This window comes from Onychostoma macrolepis, chromosome 03, assembly GCF_012432095.1.
Source record: "Onychostoma macrolepis isolate SWU-2019 chromosome 03, ASM1243209v1, whole genome shotgun sequence".
In the NCBI taxonomy this organism is placed as follows: Eukaryota; Metazoa; Chordata; class Actinopteri; order Cypriniformes; family Cyprinidae; genus Onychostoma; species Onychostoma macrolepis.
The window spans coordinates 10513624-10526091 of NC_081157.1; the positions used below are offsets into that span (position 1 = coordinate 10513624).

At 39.0% G+C, this 12468-nt stretch overlaps 1 protein-coding gene across 1 annotated transcript; it reads right to left on the reverse strand.

Annotated features, from left to right (window-relative positions):
• Positions 1-3624: 3624 nt before the first annotated feature.
• Positions 3625-12468, reverse strand: LOC131536750 (gastrula zinc finger protein XlCGF8.2DB-like). Its single transcript, XM_058769843.1, has 3 exons — positions 12090-12468; positions 10805-10968; positions 3625-4649 (listed from the first exon to the last, which is right to left on the reverse strand). The coding sequence occupies exons 2-3, from the start codon at positions 10902-10904 to the stop codon at positions 3625-3627; spliced, it is 1125 nt and encodes a 374-aa protein (XP_058625826.1). The 5' UTR covers positions 10905-10968; positions 12090-12468.

The following is a 12468-nucleotide window of genomic DNA, read 5'->3' on the forward strand; positions in this document are numbered from 1 at the left end:
TTTGGAACAGCAAATAAACAGTGGTTTACTGAACAAGTTGCTCTCTCTTTAAATACATTCAGTCATAGTTTACATTTTCTTAGTGATAAAAATCTACCTCAGCTTATGCATAAAACGCTTATGCAGTTGAAACACTAGCCACGTTTACATGTACACTTTTTTGTCATTCCGATTAAAATAATTCCGATTGAAAGATTCGGTGGACTGTTTACATGATACGTTATTTAATCCTATATGGTGTTTATGTGCCGGTGCTTTAAATTTTGGGACACGCTAAGTAGCCTACATGACAATAAATACAAATCATCAGAGGAAAAAATGCCTGTATTTGCATTAATATTTTTAATAGCTGCTTGCACTTGCTTAGAATAAACGGCTAATATTTGAATCCCTTGCGTTCATTCGAGCGCTAGTCCTAATTTGTTCATTTTAAAGCATTAAGGGATAAAATAACAGTAGGCTACGAACCTCTGTAATGCAGCTCTGAAATGAATTGTACTCTGATATTATAAAGTTTTACTGTACTTAAATGGAACAAATAAACGATTCCTTACCAAGAGTTGCTGAACAATTAATCAAAGGAGCGTTGCTTTATGAACACGGAGAATGATCACATATCACATAACATGTCCAAGCGTGTTTTCGTACACTATTGCGTGAGCACTTATAAATTCAAGCAGATTGGAAATTATGACTCTCTAATAAATACAAATGACAAAGGCAAATTTTGGTCAAGTTGTTTATTTTCATTGAGCTATACTTTCAATATCATCACTGTGTTGTTTCTAAGCTGAAAAGCAAAAAATTCAGATCCGTTTTTCATTCCGGCCATGAGAGCAGATAGTTCATAACACAGCAAGCGTTCTCCATTCTAATGTGTTTTTAACTGTATAATTGAAATTTTAACTTTATACCTCCACTATTACCCAGTCTCTACTGTAGTGTCGGTGTCCCCAAATCACAGAATGTACTGCGTTGCCAACATCACGTTCACGTTCTGACAACCCAACCTCTTGACGTGATGACGTAGACGCATAGTAATCTGTTTAAAGCGTTTACATGGCAGGATTTTAATTTTGTTCGGTTTATAGAAAGTTTTATCCCACCCCTCTCAAACTGATTACATTTTCAGTCGGTTTAGACATTTTTATTCCGATTGAGGTGTTTATATGGAGCATTTTCATTCGGATTGGACTTTTAAACCGATTACAATGCTCCATGTAAACGCACCTACTGATTGAGCAATTACATATGAGGCATGAGATGTTCAGTCATGTTTACTCACTTTAAAACTAGTAGTAAAGAGAAAGGAATGATCACGTTCACTCGCGCTCCGCTCTGCACAAGTCTGCGGCGCGTTACGGTGGAGTTGATCACGGCCGCTCGAGTCAATGCTTGTGTTGGGTTTAAACCAACACATTTCTGAACCGTCCCAGAAGCCGCTCTCCAAGGCGTTTATACAGCGATCTGTCATGCCACATCAAAGACTGTCAAAACGGCATTTATTATTTATATTTCCTGAAAAAATAAATACTGTATTCGTTTGGTACACATATTCGTACTTGATGTCTTAGAGAGGCAGAGTCTCTCAGAAGTAAAGATGGGCAGAGGCTCTCCAATCTGTGAAAGAGTGCGTAAATTGTGGAATACTTTAAAAACAATGTTCCTCGATGTCAAATTGCAAAGGCTTTACAAATCTCATCATCTAGAGTGTATAACATAATCAAAAGATTCAGAGAAACTGGAGAAATCTCTGTGCTTAAGAGACAAGGCCAAAGACCTTTGTTGGATGCCCATGGTCTTCGGGCCCTCAGATGACACTGACTCATCGGCATGATTCTGTCATTGACATTACTAAATGGGCCCAAGAATACTTCCAGAAACCACTGTCGGTAAACACAATCCACCGTGCCATCTGCAGATGCCAAGCTCTATCATGCAAAAAGGAAGCCATATGTGAACATGGTCCAGAAGCGCTGTCGTGTCCTGTGGGCCAAGGCTCATTTAAAATGGACTGTTTCAACGTGGAAAAGTGTTCTATGGTCAGACGAGTCCAAATTTGACATTCTTGTTGGAAATCACGGACGCTGTGTCCTCCGGGCTAAAGAGGAGGGGGAACTTCCAGCGTGTTATCAGCATTCAGTTCAAAAGCCAGCATCTCTGATGGTATAGGGGTGCATAAGTGCATATGGTATGGGCAACTTGCATGTTTTGGAAGGCACTATGAATGCTGAAAGGTATAAAGGTTTTAAAGCAACATATGCTCCCCTCCAGACGACGTCTATTTCAGGAAAGGCCTTGTGTATTTCAGCAGGACAATGCAAAACCACATACTGCAATTATTACAACAGCATGGCTTCGTAGTAGAAGAGTCCGGGTGCTGAATTGGCCTGTCTGCAGTCTAGATCTTTCACCTGTAGAGAACATTTGGTGCATCATTAAACGAAAAATACGTCAAAGATGATCACGAACTCTTCAGCAGCTGGAATCCTATATCAGGCAAGAATGGGACCAAATTCCAACACTGAAACTCCAGAAACTCATAACCTCGATGCCCAGACGTCTTCAAACTGTTTTGAAAAGAAGAGATGCTACACCATGGTAAACATGCCCCCCCAACTTTTCTGAGACCTGTAGCAGGCATCAAATTTGAAATGAGCTCATTTTGTGCATAAAATTGTAAAATTTCTCAGTTTACACATTTATTATGTTATCCATGTTCTATTGTGAATAAAATATTGGCTCATGTGATTTGAAATTCTATTAGTTTTCATTTTATTCAAATTTAAAATACGTCCCAACGTTTCCGGAATTCAGGTTGTATCAAATCTGATGTTTACGAAACATTTGTGAATCCGGTTCAAATTCACTCTGGTGAGTACAGAGTCTTTAAGGTTTATCTTTCCATAAGAGAACATGCAACTGCCATATGAACATACAACTAATTTGCACTCATCAATCACTTTAGCCATTCATTTAAGTAGCTTTTATTTACTCATCTATCTTTTTGTTAGTAAAACCACTTTTATTACAACTGTGTCTTCCTTGTGTTGACAATGCAGTAAGAGGCTCTACAAGTTAATGAAATCTCACAAATCCTTAAATTTTCCTTCAATTATTTATTCAACTATATTCCATGGTTCATCTGCCATATTTAAGTCCAGACTGACAACGTTTACCTAATCATTGAAATCAAATAACACAGTGTAGAGTTCATTATAAGTTTATGTCCTTTGTAACGAAAATAAGCTTAATTTCACACACACGTATACATTTTGTGTTGCTTTAAGCCTGAAACACACTGGCGATTTCTCATTGGCCACAATTGTTTCACGATGCCAATCTTTCGTCTAGAACAGCTGAAAATTGTGCAGTGTGTTTAGAACTTTCCTCTTTCACAAGGAACACAAACAGGGTCTCACATGTATGTCTTTTCAAGTATGATGGAAAAAGAAAAAATATTGCACTGATCTCAACTGAACTGATGTCCTTCAGAATGAATGCATATGGCTTAGATTTGTAAATCAACTTCTAAAAACAAATTTATAGCTGTCTTTGTAAAGACATATGCAGCTTTGGAGCCGCTGCTGTGACGCTGTTCAAACGCTTCCAGTGTGAATACTCTCAGGAGTCTGCAGCTGCAGTGACGCTGACGTGAAGCTCACGCTTGCGGTGTGCGTAAGTCTGTAAGTGATGTTTCAAGCCTGAGTGATACATGAAACTCTTCTCACACTGAAGACACTTGTAAGGCCTCTCTCCAGTGTGAACTCTTATGTGAATCTTAAGGTTTCCTTTGTACGGAAAACTCTTTCCACACTGAGTGCAGATGAATGGCTTCTCTCCATTGTGAACTCTTATGTGAATCTCAAGGTTTGCTTGATTTGCGCAATTCTTTCCACAGTGATCGCACATGAAAGGCTTCTCTCCAGCATGAGTTATTACATGATTCTTAAGGCATATCCTGTCTTCGAAGCTCCTTCTACACTGATGACATATGAAACCCCTCTCTCTTGTGTGAATGGAATGGTTAAGTTTTTCTTTTAATCTGATCATATGATATTGCATGTGGACATTAAGGTTTTTTTTGTGTGTGAAACTCTTTTCACACTGATCACATGTGAATGGCTTTTCTCCAGTGTGAGTTCTCATGTGAGTCTTAAGATTTCCTTTTTGTGAGAAACTTTTTCCACACAGTTTGCAGGTGTAGAGGCACTGTCCAGTGTGAAGACTCATGTGGGCATTAAGATGTTTTTTCTGTGTAAAACTCTTTCCACACTGAGAGCAGGTGAAAGGTTTCTCTCCAGTGTGAACACTCGTGTGTGTGTTAAGGTTTGTTCTATCAGAGAATCTCTTTCCACACTGTTGGCAGGCGAATGGCTTTGCTCCGGTGTGAATTTTCATGTGCCTGTTAAGGGTTTTTTTGTGACTGAAACTTCTTTCACACTGTTGGCAAGTGAAAGGGCTTTTTCCAGTTTGAACTTTCATGTGGCCTTTAATGTTTCTAGTTCGTTTGTTTTGTGAGGATGTCTTTTCAATCTTTAAGTCACTAAAATCTTTTTCTCCAGTCATGAACTGATGAGGTTTCTCATATTGATTATTTTCTTCCACTTCATTGAGATCTTGACTCTCCTCTTTCAGTGGCATCAGGTCTAAAGCGGAAAGAAACATATGTAGTTTAACCCCGGTTTGACGCATAGCAACAAACATAAAAACATTTACACATGTAAAGCATCAAACACAACCACGTGTATGCTAGATCCTAGTTACTGTAACCTGTAATCTCAGAACCTTATATTATAAATTGTTAACCCTTTTCTTTTGAACACGTCTCAAATTCTTTCAATCTGGCAGTCATCAAAGCCCCTTATAAAACAAAACAAAACATAAAAACCCAATAGGGGACTGCTTTGGGACTGGGATCCTGCAGGTCTCGACAGAAATCTCATGGGAGCAGGCGGATTTACCTTTACAGGGGTAAACAAGAACAATGGAGTAAACAAATGAATGAAGTTGAGAACAAGATTAAAGCAGGTTTTTATTATATAAAAGTAGAGATACACCAATCGACCATCCAGGGACCGGACTCAGTCAGTTTTTCGCATGATCAGCCTGGACAGAGCATCTTATTTTGAGAGTTGTTTAAGTGAGAGTACATCTGTAAGTTTGTCCACATTGGGGGAATTGTAATGTTTAAAAAAAAATTGCATTAAAAAAAAAGTATATATTTTTGTTTGTATATGCTGTCAATTATAGTTTTTAGAAAGAAAATCTGAATCGGCAAAATCGTTTTTGGAAGGTCACACTAACAAAAAAAATCTGAAAATTTGAATTTTTTGCAATCGGTGCATCTCTATTTAAAAGCAAAACAAGGCGGGTCTGACATTTGGACACATTTCTCAGTTGTTACTGGGAAAAAAAATGGAAAGAATTGGACCTTGTAAGTTGTGACAAATATATTTTAAAAAGTTTATTTGTAGTTAAAAATGTATTTGTAGAGCTTTATTTTAGGTTGACACAATCACAACGATGTTATGGTCCTAATATATTATCGATTATAAACAGTAGCTTATTTCATGGTATTGTACCGTTAGAGTTTAAGCAAGCTGTAATTGAACCAGTCTTAAAGAAAATGAATTTGGATTCACAGGAATTAAAAAATTTTAGGCCTATTTCCAAATTACCTTTTATGAATAAGATCTTAGAGAAAGCTGTCCACAATCAACTTGTTGATTTTTTGAGTGGAAACAATATAATGGATACTTTTCAGTCTGGTTTTCGGACCAAACATAGCACTGAGTCAGCATTATTAAAGGTTACAAATGATATTTTGTTAAGTATTGACTCCGGGAAAAGTGTTGCCTTAATGATGTTGGATTTAACTGCAGCTTTCGATACTTTGGATCATGCGATTTTAATAGAACGTCTTAGAGAGTATGGTGGGATAAATGGGGTAGCCCTTAAGTGGTTCTCTTCCTACCTGCAGGACAGGACATGCTTAGTTAAAATTGGAAATCATTTCTCGTCATCTGCGACTGTCACTTGGGGGGTTCCGCAGGGATCAATTCTTGGTCCGACTCTATTCTCATTATATATGTTACCCTTGGCATCGATTTTTAGGCAATACAACATTAATGATCATTTGTATGCTGATGATCTTCAATTGTATTTTCCGTTGGAGTGTGATGGCTGTACATCTTTTGCTAATTTTTATAAGTGTCTGACTGAGGTAAAGGGATGGCTAGCAAATAATTTTTTACAACTAAATGAGAGTAAGTCTGAGTTTATTGTGTTTGGGAACAAAATGTCTGGAAATGGCCTGATTGAAAGTTATGGACTACTATCCAATAATAGTTACGTGAAGAATCTTGGAGTACTTTTTGATTCTGAAATCCGCTTTGATCGGCAAGTTAATAGCGTGGTGAAAACATCTTTTTTTCAGTTAAGAAAATTGTCTAAACTGAAATCCATCCTTTCAAAAAATGACTTGGAGACTGTTTTGCATGCTTTTGTTTCTACAAGGTTGGATTATTGTAATGCTCTCTATCTGGGCGTAAGTGAATCTTTGATTACCCGTCTTCAGTATGTCCAGAATGCTGCAGCAAGGATTTTGACAAATACTAAAAAACGAGACCACATAACACCTGTATTGATATCCCTTCATTGGCTGCCTGTAAAATATAGAATACAATACAAGGTGCTAATGTTTGTCTATAAAGCTTTGCATAAAGCTGAATATATAAAAGACATGTTAATTCCTTACCAGTCCCAACGTCATCTACGTTCCTCTCAAAATATGCTTTTAACCGTTCCGTGCTCTCGGTTGAGGCGCAGTGGAGACCGTGCTTTTTCTGTGGCGGCTCCTACACTCTGGAATGTATTACCGTTATCCTTAAAATCATCGTCGAGTATGGACATTTTTAAAAAGGACCTGAAGACCTATTTATTCTATCAAGCTTTTGGCGTTTAATTGGGTTGAAGAATTGTGAATGGTTGGCTATTTGTTATGTCTTGTCACTCCATGTTTGTATGAATTTTAGTATTTCCAGTATTATGGACAGCACTTTGGTCCATTTTAATGGCTTTGAAAGTGCTCTATAAATAAAAATTGAGTTGAGTTGAGTTGAGTTAATCGAGAGAAATGTTTTATTTCTGTTATTCTGGGGTGCATTTCCCGTACAAGGACCTAACTTCAGAAGGCCTTCATTTTATTTTAATTTTTTTAAAGAATTATTTATGGGCTTTTTTATGCCTTTATTTGGACAGGACAGTTTAGAGTAGACGGGAAAGCATTGGGTGAAGAGAAAGGGGAGCGTGGGCGTGGCAAAGGACCACGAACCAGGATTCGAACTTGGGTGCCCGGAAGTATAAAAAGGCACCTGCTGAATACTTCATCCATTTAGCTGTCTGAAGGAGATGTAGACAGGCAGGCCGAATGCATGGCAAGGGGGCGCAGCGTCTTGTTACATGCATAACCAGAGACGTTCCCCTTCTAGGGAACTATGCCCCTAGGGGGCATTATGGGGAACGAAATCCAACCATGCCGTGCCGAGGCGCATGCCTGTCCACCTGGTGGGAGAGCACTAAGGAAGCGACATACATACACCTAAGCCTACTGTAGAAAGGGGCCATGCCACTGATGCCACGGGCCACTCACACAGCTTGGCAGAAACGGGGGAACTTGAATAGATCAAGGGGAACATCCCACCCAAGTTAAGAGCACAGCTATCTTCAGATAGCTATGCTATGTGAGCAGAACTAGCCTGAATACACAAGACCACTGAAGAGGCTAACTAGAAAGCCTCTAGAGGAGCTCAAGAGATCGCTACTTAAATCCCAGGTAAAGCGAGTAGCTGCTGAGTTAGAACACAGCTATCCTCAAATAGCTATGTCCCTAAGGTCTTATGAAGACTTGTGGACCAGAATAACAAGATAGCCTTCCTACAGAGCTGCCCAGACCACAGAGAGTGGTCCATCTACTTACTACCCTAGCAGGGGACATAGCACTGTCTAGGCAAGGGCTCAAAGAGACTGCTACTTAAAGACCCTAAGAAGGGGAGCGGTCACTGAGCTAGCACATAGATATCCTCCAATAACTATGTACCTAGGAGGGGCTACCGGAAGGGGGACCGACTGAAACTACCCAGACCACAAAGAGTGGGCTGTCTATTAACGACCCAAAGAGGGGAGACAGCACTGTCTGAGTAAGGGCTCAAGAGACCGCTACTTAAAACCCAAAGCAGGGGAGCGATCACTAAGCTAGCACATAGCTATTCTCAGATAGCTAGGCTCTAGGAAAGGGGAACCAATCGAGGAGAGGGCCCACCGCAACTGCAGTAGATAGCTGTATTCAAGTTAGCCCGTCCTGCCGTAACAGTGGCTGGACTATAACCACCCTCAGATGGTTATACTAAGGAGGTCCCCAATCCATGTCAGTCCTACAGTAGGATAGCAAAGCACCGTGTTATTGACCAGGAGCTCACAAGAGGGAGATCCGGACCCTCAGTAAATGATTCGCTAAAGAGCGAACACATAAGTATCACAGTCAGAGATCCAAGCCTGATGTAAGCTGAGGCCAAAACACTAGAGGGCTGGACACAGCTATCCTCGAATAGCAGTTCACTCAGATAAGGCTGAAGACAGCCCAGACCATGGAAGTGGGCCATCTACTTAAAACCCCGAAGGGGAGACAACACAGTCCATGTAAGGGACTTACGGAGACCACTATGTAAAAACCCTAAAAAGGGAAGCAGTCTCTGAGCTGGAACACAGCTATCCTCGAATAGCAGATTCCTAGACAAACACTTCAGCGCTTAATCGAGAGAAGTTGTGCCAAGGGGAATCCAACCTAATTAAGGAGCCAGGCTAGAACATGGCTGCCCTCAGACCGTCATATTCCAGAACAAAGTAAGCTTGGGCTGGAGCATAACCATCTGCAGACAGCTACACTCCTGACAACACGTTTAAAGAGGGTGTGCGGATTCCACAGATCAAAGCGATGACCGCGAGGTGAGAAACGCACGTGCTCTTCGCCGAGACAAACGCGAAAGCAGAACATGCCCTCGAGTGTTAGAATCCAAACACGGAGGCACACATCCCCTAAAGCGCTGCTCAACTTGAGAGCTATCCGCGGGATCCGATAGCCCAAAAAAAGCATCTCAACCCCGCGAATCCCACGATCTGAGTCTTCACCGTGCCTCAGCAACAGCGGGACCCGAACCACGAGACGAAAACACTTGTCACTCATCACTCGAGACAAATGCAGATAGAGCTTCTCATTGGATAACACTCACAATGAGCACGTTCAGCACCCTCGAGAACTGAACACACAACCTGACCAAGAAACTCCTGACCAAGAAACATGACGCATAGATTGTGTGCGTTCTCAAGGGACAGAAACCACGGGCACGTAGGCACACACTTTCCACAGCGCTCACCTGCCTTGGCGTGAGGACTGGGATTTGGAAACGCTGACCTTGGGTAACTTGAGGGTGAGTAAATCATGGTGTAATTTTCATTTTTGGGTGAACTATCCTTTCAAGTTTAAAAGTTTAGCTCAAGAGAGCTGGTAAATTTGTAATTTGTCTAAAATACTGAAAAACCATGTCTACTCAACTACATTAAATTTTGCAGAATATCTGTTTTTATGAAGAATTTTGAATACTGAATATTGTTAGTCAAAAGGTGATTAAAAACAGCTCTCATTTAATTTGTCTCTCAAAAAGAAAACATGTTTTTCTATTTTATACCCTTTAAAAGTTTGTATCTCAAGGAATAAAGGTGTTTTCCATTGTTTCCAATTCAGAAGTAAAATGTTAAGTAAAGTATAATCAATGGTTTGCCGTGCATTAAAGGATTTTAAATGCACGACGTGGAGGCCAAGAACCACCCGACGCGTCCCGCTTATTCCATGATCATTTACCAAGTTATAGACAAGTTAAAACTAGTATTGCTCTTTGCAGCGCAATATTTAACCGAATGGGTAAAAATGACAGTTATTGTCATCAGTTACGGCTTGTTAGCGCTGTCTGCTTCAAATCAGACACAAATGAAATAGTGCGGTAAGATCACATTTATTTGAATGAATAATAGCATTTATTTCAATTAATTGTCAATCGAGAGAGAGAGAAAGATGACAGTTGTGTGTGCGCATTACTTCTGTGCTGCGCATCTCTCTACAAACAGTTAATTTCTCTCTCTCTGTTTATCTGTTTGTGTGTGAGTGATGAGTGTGGGTTTGTGTGCATCAATTAAAGCACCGCATTAATATGGAACGGTGCTTAAACTGACTTGGAACTACCTGTGCATTAAACGGTTTTACTGCATACCTGCCAGCCAATCAGAATCCAGTAGACAGACCATGGAATAATGTTGAAAAAATAATTGTTTTGTTTTGGCTACTTCTGTATTATGTTTTCTAATTTGTTGATATGAAATATATTTTCTAATAAAGTTGATATGATTTTTTAGGGTCTTAATTAAAGGTCTATAACATACTTTGGTTAAAATTTCTCAATGGTAGTGTAAAAAACACCTTTTTTGCCTGTCAAAATCAGCTCTGTTTTCATTAAGCCATTATAGTGCATGTTGCTTTAAATGCTAATGAGCTCTGCTGACCCCGCCCCTCTCTTCCAGGGAGTGATGAGCAGACTTTAAACTCCAGCTGTGAAACTGGCAAACTAGCGCATTATTAGGAAAGGCGATTTGCAAAGATTCATAAAAACACTTAAAAACCCTTATTTTGCATCCGATGACCCCTTTATTAAGGATCAAATGAGTGAGTTCATCTTTGAGAATGAAAACCAACCTGTTTGTTCCTCAGTATCTTCTTGTTTCAGACTGAATACTTCTTCAATCTTCACGTCTTCAATCTTCACGTCTTCAATCTCCTCCTTAATAAACGCCATCTTTGTAATTGTGTGTCACGTGGATCTCGGTTACTTCACCAGTTTCTCTGTGTGTTTGGACACTCTGTGACATTTAAGATGACAAACAATCAGCTCAGTTCAGTAGTCAGCGCACTGATAAGGGAGTCAGTCAAAGTGGGAGTTACTGGCCTTAAATGGCCTGATTAGCCTGATTTTTATTAAAAAAAAAACACATGAAAAAATGTTAGGAAGCGACATAGTAATTCATTGTAAATACTATAGTGTTTTTGAACCATACTATAGTAGAGTGTATTTTACCATGTATATATTATAGTATTTACAACACTTTGTTAATGAATGCTACAGCATAATGTAGTATTAACTATAGAGAACTGATAAACTGTAATATTGCAGTATAATTGAATTTACTACAGTAAATTGTAGTGTATTGTAGAATAGTATACCTTATAATTGTAGAAAACTTCATACAGTACGAGTAATTTGTTTACTATAGTTGTTATATCACCACAGCAACTATAGAATTACCACAACAAATTAATTCAAGTACTTTACTATAGTATGGTTCAAAAACACTATAGTTTTTTTCATGTGGGAAACTAGCACAAGAAATCAATAAACTACTTCAAATAATCTAGAAAGTTCATTATTAGGTATTAATGATTTATATTGTTGGTATTTGTAGATAACATGTATTATATCAGATTTCTGTTAGTGCACTTGTTAAATACAGGTTTGTAAGAGTTACACGTTTGTTTCGCGGTGATTCAAGCGATTCGAATCACTGAATCGTTTTTCGAAGCAATTGATTCAATTGACTCGAGTTTCTAAAAGCTCCGTTTCTCCATCACTAGCCCTGCGTCCCAATATGAATACTATCCACCCTATCTGCCCTAAATAATATTGAAAATGACTAATATCACAGAATTTAGGATGGATCGTAAGCACATCAGGACGCAGGCTAGTTCTTGCTCGTCAGTTCGTGTTTATTAAACCGATTCACGATAAAGGAAGCAAACTGAGGCGCACTTTTCTGTTACAGATGTGTGGATGCGCTTTAATCACATAAATTAGCGCTCATTAATGTAAGATGAAGCGCTGCCGTAATACATTAAACAATAATTGATTTTACATAGCTTATTAAAAACTATGAAATTGCTCCAACGGGTATCGATTTAAACACTTTAAATGGCTAAAAACACAAACCTTTCTTCAGTCGACTCACAGCGCGGCGCGGCTTTATGACGTCATAACACTAGAACAAAATAAAAGTCCTACATAGTGCATAAAAAAGCTTTAATATGTGGTAAAGTTTGTCCAGTGATGTTCTGAAAATAACTACCAGTGAAAGATGGGAGCTTGTGTGAGATTCTGTCTGAAAGGCAAAAGTGCAGAAACCATTTATAGAAAATGATTAGTTTATCACTAAATATAAAATGTTTTGTCAAACAAATGAAACCTTTAGTAGGGCAACAAACATGCAACAATCATTAAGTAGCATATGTTTCAATGTTATCATTTACTGTGTGCAGAATAACTTATGAAAGTTAAAGATTGCCGTCTATCAACAGTCTGTCAAGTTGAA

Excerpts from the sequence above, each read along its gene's own strand:
- LOC131536750 (XM_058769843.1), bottom strand. The coding sequence starts at position 10,904 with ATGGCGTTTATTAAGGAGGAGATTGAAGACGTGAAGATTGAAGACGTG. Across the intron at positions 4,650-10,804 it reads AGATACTGAGGAACAAACAG|ACCTGATGCCACTGAAAGAG; the intron begins GTTGGTTTTCAT and ends TTTCCGCTTTAG.